This window comes from Sardina pilchardus, chromosome 11, assembly GCF_963854185.1.
Source record: "Sardina pilchardus chromosome 11, fSarPil1.1, whole genome shotgun sequence".
Taxonomy (NCBI): Eukaryota; Metazoa; Chordata; class Actinopteri; order Clupeiformes; family Clupeidae; genus Sardina; species Sardina pilchardus.
This window is the reverse complement of record NC_085004.1, coordinates 9,188,564-9,196,063: the sequence shown is the minus strand read 5'-3', so window position 1 is coordinate 9,196,063 and position 7,500 is coordinate 9,188,564. Positions and strand designations below refer to the sequence as shown.

At 50.9% G+C, this 7,500-nt stretch overlaps 1 protein-coding gene across 1 annotated transcript in view; it reads left to right on the top strand.

Moving 5' to 3' along the window:
* Positions 1-3,361: 3,361 nt before the first annotated feature.
* The window catches only part of cxxc5b (CXXC finger protein 5b), a 12,923-nt gene continuing 8,784 nt past the window's right edge, over positions 3,362-7,500 (top strand). The window contains exons 1-2 of the mRNA XM_062549425.1: positions 3,362-3,785; positions 6,749-7,500. The exon at positions 6,749-7,500 is cut by the window's right edge and continues 336 nt beyond it. Coding sequence (XP_062405409.1) covers positions 7,006-7,500 — 495 coding nt within the window. The 5' untranslated portion in view covers positions 3,362-3,785; positions 6,749-7,005. The remainder of the gene's footprint in view (positions 3,786-6,748) is intronic.

Genomic DNA, 7,500 nt, shown 5'->3' with positions numbered 1-7,500 from the left:
CTCCTTTTATCCCCTCTTTTTTTCCTTTCTTCCCCTCCCCTCCCCTTCTTCCCTCTGTCTCTTTCTGAGTCCCCTCTCTGTCTCTCCGTCTCTCTCTCTCTCTCTCTTTCTCTCTCTCTCTTTCTCTTTCTGTCGTCTTTCAAGTGGGCTTTATGCTCTCCTGTGGTGAAGGGGGTCATGTGTCTGGACTGCTGGACCAGACCATGTGACGCTAATCCAACACCCCCGCCACACACGCGCAGCACACACACACACACACACACACACACACACACACACACACACACACTGTCTCTCTCCCTCACACACACGCACACATGAGCCCCGAGTCGTTCTCTTGCCGCAGGAGAGAAAACATGAGAGACAGATGCGAAGCCTGACTGAAACCACACACACACACACACACACACACACACACTGGCAAATATATATATATAGATCCACACTTATTAAGAGAGGAGCCAGTGAAGCAGGCCGTGGAGGCGAGTGTGTGTGTGTGAGCAGGCCGTGGAGTGAGTGTGTGTGTGTGTGTGTGTTGTGAGCGGCGTGGCGCGCCGTAGCGTGCTCGGTGAAAGCCGCGTCCTCCTGGGTGAGTGAGCTCAGCAGTGTTGCATGCAGGACTGAAGGCTGCTCACCACAGGCAACAGCACTCTAAAACACTGATAGCCACACAGCCCAGAGTGGATCTGCCTCTGGTCCGCCGCACACACACACACACACACACACACACACACACAAACCCTAAAGCGGTGCTCAGTTTTTCTCCTTGGGGAGATCTCTCAAAAGTTCTTCTTGAAAAGGACTCCCGAAGCTTTGGATTTTATACAGCCTAGCTGTGTTAGTTGAGTACACTGGTTCCTTACTTAGAGAACATACAGTAGGTAAGGTTCCTTTCTTAGAGAACATACAGTAGGTATGGTTCCTTACTTAGAGAACATACAGTAGGTATGGTTCCTCACTTAGAGAACATAAAGAAGGTATAGCTCCATAGAAAACATACAGTACAATATGTGTGGCTCCTTAGAGAACACACTGTAGGTATGGTACCTTAGAGAACTCACAGTATGTATGGTTTCTTAGAGAACACGCAGTAGGTATGGTTCCTTCCTTAGAGAACACACAGTTGGTAGAACACACAGTAGGTATGGCTCCTTAGAGAGCACGCAGTAGGTATGGTTCCCTAGAGAACACGCAGTAGGTATGTTCCTTCCTTAGAGAACACACAATAGGTAGAACACACAGTAGGTATGGTTCCTTACTTAGAGAACATACAGTAGACATGGCTCCTTACTTAGAGAACACAGTAGGTATGGCTTTGGTCTTTAAGTGGAGATTTGCGAGTGTGTTCAAGGGCTGAGTGAGGGTTAGTCATTGGCACAGGACTTCTAAGGGAAGTAAAGAGTCTGTTTTCTGTCCGATTTCTCTCTCTCTCTCTGTGTGTGTGTGTGTGTGTGTGTGTGTGTGTGTGACCTCACCGGGACTGCAGATAGCAATGTTGTACACCGCTAAGGAGGTGACTAGTGATTTTAGTCTGAAACTGTTATTGGTGCTTATTGATGCTTCTTATCACCTCAGAGGAAGCACATCTGCATGTGTGTTTGGGAGAGTGTGTGTGCGTGTGCTGTAGAGGCAAGGTCCAAGAGGGGGGGGGGGGGGGGGACAAGAATGCGGCCTGGGTCACGACGGTCGGGAGCGGCCTGTGTGCGGACGACGCGCGAGATAAGGGGGGCCAGGCGCCCAGCCACCGCGGCGGAACGGAGCTGCAACGCCGAGAGAGCTGGGGCCGTCGCGTGCTGCATAAACAACACGGCGCTCGAGGGCTTAACCACAGCGGATCCGGTGAAGGCTGTGAAATCAGGGTATTAGCGAGACTCTCCGGGCCCCTTCGTACTTTGTGTGCATGGAAATGAATAATGAGTCCCCCCCCCCCCCCCCCCCCCCAAAAAAAACAAAAAAAAAACAAGTATTTGGTAGGCTACCTGAATGAAAATAAATAAATCATCTGAATACAATGAAATGTAGTCTAAGTCTGGAGAGCCCAGACGAACAGGCCTGCGCTTGCGTTAGAATTAGAATGTTCAAATTAAAATGGACCTTTGTGTTCACACACACACACACACACACACACACACACACACACACACACACACACACACACACACTCGTTAAGCGCGTAGGCCTTCAGCCGTAGAGCTGGGCTGTTATTAGTGGACCGAAAAGCCTCCGCCGCACGACCGACACGGCTCTCTCTCGCGCCCCAAACCCGCATTCTCCTCGCGCCGCGCGATCGATTCGCATTGATTCTCCCTGACGAGCTGCTCCACTTTCCAGCCAATGTCCGCGCGCCTGCGATTGGGAAGGAGCCCGAGACGGAGGAGAATTTCTGCCGCCCTGGCGGTGTCACTTCCCCACACTTCAGTTGGCCGCGCGCCAGACAGACAGGACGCTCGCAAGAGGCGGAGTGGACTCTCTGCGTCCGCGAGGAAGAGTGGCCGCGACCGACCAACGGACCAGGCGGGCCAGCGACCGTGCGGACGTGTCTACCCCCGGACCTGAGCTCGAGCTGCTGCCACTGCTGCCACACCGAGATGTTACAGGCCAGCTGCACGCGCTGTCTATGTGGTCTACCTTTTGCAGAAATCACTGTAGTCTACTGTCCATACAATTAATGAGACACAGATGCTAATTAGTGACAATCTGAACTATAGGGCCAATGACCATGAATTTAGCCAAACGCAGACTGCAGCCAGCGAATCACTGACACATGGTAAGCTGAATGGCTGTGATTCACATGTCATCAGTACATTATTAACGGTGCTAATTAACTATTAATTTCACTGTTGCAATTAGTTAATAATGCAGATGTTTATTTGGAGATTTTTGCGGACATCAGATGCTGCAGGCTATCATTCTACCTGGCCATTTCAATTCGAGTTATTTACGGCTGCGTGCGTATTCTATGGCATATCATCCATAATTAATGAGGTAAATCATGTCATTGATGAAATATACCTTCATCTTTTGAAAAGTCAATCTTGACATTGGTGTCACTTGTCTTGTTCGCCAGGCAAGATTTATTTTCCGCCCGCGTCTTGCCGCGTCTCATGCCGCGTCAGCCGCTCATTCAGGTAAGAATGAAGGAGTAAATCAAAGTTCTTGGAAAGCATGAATGTGCATGAGGGAAAGTTTAGCCTTAAAGAGATATGACTTCATGTGTCTGCCATAGAGAATGCCCGCGTCACCGACCAGCCAACTGCCGCCCAGAATAGTGTCAACAATGGGCTGTCTCTAACCTATCCATACTAAGAGATCTCATATCCATGCCGGACTCAATTAAACTGCACATATACATGTAGCCGATGGGGAACGGGCAGGATCAGACCCCCTGGTGATGTTAGAACGCTGATCCGTGACCTGTCGTGCGTCATTTGTCCGCGTCTCACGACGGCGGAAAGTCCACTTCGGTTTTTGTGTGAAGCTCCAAAAATCTATGAAATGTGTTTGCATGTTCTCTTCGGCGAGCGGGGATGTGGAGGTGGGATAGCGAGCAGCGAAAGGTTGGAGGAGCCCACGCGCTCGTTTTCGGACAAAGTGCATTTTAACAGCGCCTTGCGGTTCTGTCTCACGGGCGAGCTCGCTTCGGCGGAATGCTCGAGACTCTCCCTCGCCGTGGAATCAGTTCGGTTCGGTTCTTTCGCCTCTTTTTTTGAGCTGAATCTCCGCAGCGGGAGCAAGACCGGACCGCTCGGACGGAGCTGCCCTCCCCTCGGCTCGCCAGTGTGTTGGTAGGTGCGAGCGAAAAGGGCCCGTGTTTGCTAATATGCAGATGTATTGAAAGGGAGGGGGAATCATACTTTGTTGAGGACTGTTCAAAGTTGGAATGACATCTTCCCGACGACGAAGTTGAGTAGTTTAAAAAAAGGAGAGAATGGCCGATTCTTTCTCCACCGAGACTAGCTCGCGCATTCCGACTGCTGTCACCATAGCCACGCCGGTCGCAGGCGAGTGAGTGGAGACAAAAGGGATTTTTGTTTTACTTTCAAATGTGACGGCGAGTCTTGAGCCCGTGGTTTACCGACACACAGGTAGAGACACGAGCGGTGGAACTCGAATAGAAAACGGCCAAAATGCACGCGTCTTTTGGTGTTTAGTTCGTTTGTTTATTTGTTGTTTTTTCTCGTCGTCCGTCGTCATTCTCGAGGCGTCGGTGTTGTAACCGTAAACAGATAATGACATTGGTGCTGGTGTGTAGTCGCGTTGTGCCGATGTGAAAAGTATCCTGTTCTTTTGTGTGTGAAATAATATTCAGTCGGCGATTAACATGCAGAATATTACATATTTGGACAGCAGGAGATTGTGGCAAAACTGTATCGCCTAATTTAAATAATTGGTCATTTAATCTGGACGAGCTGCTGCGAGAAAACTTTTGGCACCTGCCCCGCGTGCATTTTGTGTTTTGATTGATGGAAATCTGCCGTGTGCGGGAGCGGTGTGAGGTGAGGACAGAAACCCGACGGTGAGGGGGATGCATGTTTACTCGCACGCCGTCCCCTCGTTCTGTGCGCGAGGTGAGAGAGAGAGAGGGAGAGAGAGAGAGAGAGTGAGTGAGTGAGTGCGCGAGCGTGCTATGACTTTGTTTGATCAGCTGATCGCACTAATGTTTCATATGCCAATGATACCGTGGCTCGAGCCCGACTATTGTTCAGTGGCTTCGTTATTGACCTTCGGTACGCTATTGTCCCCACAGTGCAATGCGTTGTTCTCGTGCGGAAGATATCCGCGACCCCCTGCCGCAATACCAGGCTGGACACAGCGCTCGTGCTTTCGTAATGGGATTTGTGGATGAACTTTATGTCTCGCCGCGTCGGGGGGAAACGTCTGGACCGGAGCGTATGGAATTACATGGCCACATGTTGCATATGTGCTCATCTCACGAGCCGGAGAGCGCTGCTTTAATTGCAGAGCTGTCAATCACTCGCGTTCCCTCGCGGGCAGGAGCCGGACTGTGCGCGCGAACGGCAGGATCTCGTTCACACACACACACACACACACACACACACACACATACACACACACACACACACACACACACACACACACACACCTGAACGAGAGCTTTATCGTCAGACTACTTATGCTAAAACACTATCAGCTCTTTATTCCAGACGTGGTTGAACTGACCGATGGCTATCCATACCATGACCACATGTTGGCTACTTGGTGATGCATCGTTGAATTGTTTTGTCATTGCGTCTTGCGATTATGGATTTGACATTTCATGTTTTTTTTTTTTTAGTTTGACTGAGTGTCAGTACATTGTATGATTATTTGGCGCCAGGGAGAACCCAGGGAGATCTCGCTCTCTGCCGCGGCGGGCCAGTAGAGTCGCGTGTTGTCACGATGATCAGTCTGTAATTGGGCCACTGACACAAATGTTGTTTGAAGTGCTTGCGTGCTCGAAGGTGTGCATTTGGGAAAGGTGTGTGTGTGTGTGTGTGTGTGTGTGTGTGTGTGTGTGTGTGTGTGTGTGTGTGTGTGTGTGTGTGATTTCTCACTCGGCTTAGCACGGGATCTGTGCAGCCGAGCCCACGGCTGCTGGGTCTCGCGTTCAGGCTCCGGTGGAACGTGTTCTTGCCTGTCTGACGGTCACAGCACGCACACATGCACACGCGCACACACACACACACACACACACACACACACACACACACACACACACACACACACACACACACACACGCACACACACACACACCCCAGGCTGTCTGTCTGTCACAGCTCAGCGGAACGCTCATGAGAATGCCTCTGCTTCTGGCTTGGCTTCATGCAGGGGGTCCAGGGGCGCGCACACACACACACACACACACACAGACTCACAGACTCACAACCACAGCAACACACATGCACAAAGATACATACATAGATTAAGAACACAGTAATACAGACAGCACCATAGAAAAAATAACAAATACTCTAACACTCTACACATGCTTTTACACACACATACACACACACACACACACACACACACACACACACACACACACACACACACACACACACACACACACACACACACACACACATCGTCGTTACACAGAGATCACTCATACGCTCAACCACATACAGGGACACATTGATGTGCATGATCAGAGGCAGATCAGAGGTCGAAGGTCAGGGGAGGCCAACAGTCTACTCCAACTGTTGTCTGTCTGTCTGTCTGCCTGCCTGCCTGCCTGTCTGCCTGTCTGTTTGTCTGTTTACAGTATGGATCTAGGAACTGACGTGATATGAAGTCATAGTGTTGTTAAGGATTTTAATGTGCTAATTACATTACATTACATTTAGCTGATACTTTTTAACCAAAGCGACTTACAACATGGTAAAACATTTAAAGCTTTTAAGAGCTAATATTATTTTTTGGTCATATGCAAAAATGTGAATCATTTCCTATACTGACAACAATTAATATGTGTTTAATTGGGCAGTGTCAGATGGAGTCGGATACAGATACATTAACTTAATTGTAACATAATCATTATTATAATGACACATCCCTGTGTAGTATAATTTTTCAATATCGTCATCATAATGACGCATGAAATGGACATAATATCAAGAACTCCTTTAACAAATTTTCTCATAACTTTATTAGCCTTTACCCCCAAAATTACAAAATTATTAATTAAAAATAATTGTTGAATAATGACTCCACCTGTCTTTCTTTGTTTCCCTCTCTGTGTTTCAGTGATGAGGATTGGGGTGAGGCTGTAGGGGGTCTAGGCTGATCTCTGGTCTCTGCAGGTACCCCTCTCCCCCCCCGCCACCACCACCACCACCACCACCACCACCACCACCACCACCCCCTTCCTCTGTTGTTGTCTCTAAAGAGGCCTCCAGCATCCCCTCTCTCTCTCTGTCTCGTCCGGTATATTTTCTATTTTCGTTTTCTCTCTCTTCTTTTCCCCCCTCTCTGCTCTCTCTCTCTCTCGCGCGCGCTGGACCATGTCTGGTAGTGTGGGGTCAGCCCAAGGACCCCAGACTGCAGTGGACGTGTCCCCGTCGTCCCCGGCCTCGCTGGTGGAGAGGCGGAGCCGCAGCGGCATCCTGAGCGAGCCCCTGAGCAAGAGCCTGAAGCGCTCGCGCACGCTCACGCTAGCCTCCAACGCTAACAGCGCCAGCAACGGCAACAGCCACAGCCACAGCGGCAGCCAGGCGGGCAAGCCGTCGGCGGAGCCCGGCCAGGGCAGGGTGCCGGCGGGGAGCGTGAAACTGGACCGGGGGGCTCTGCTCTCGGGCCTGCTGGACTCGCCCAGCGGGCTGCACCTGGCGCAGGCGGCCGAGCTGCTGCGGCGCGCTGGCATGCTGATGCCCCTGGGGGGCGCCGCGGCCTCAGACACCGCCGCCATGCCCCTGGGCGCCGTCACGGGCGTGGTCCCCGGCGACCTGGAGAGCGTGGCCGCGTCCACGGCGACGGACTCTGTGGCGGGGAGCCTGTCG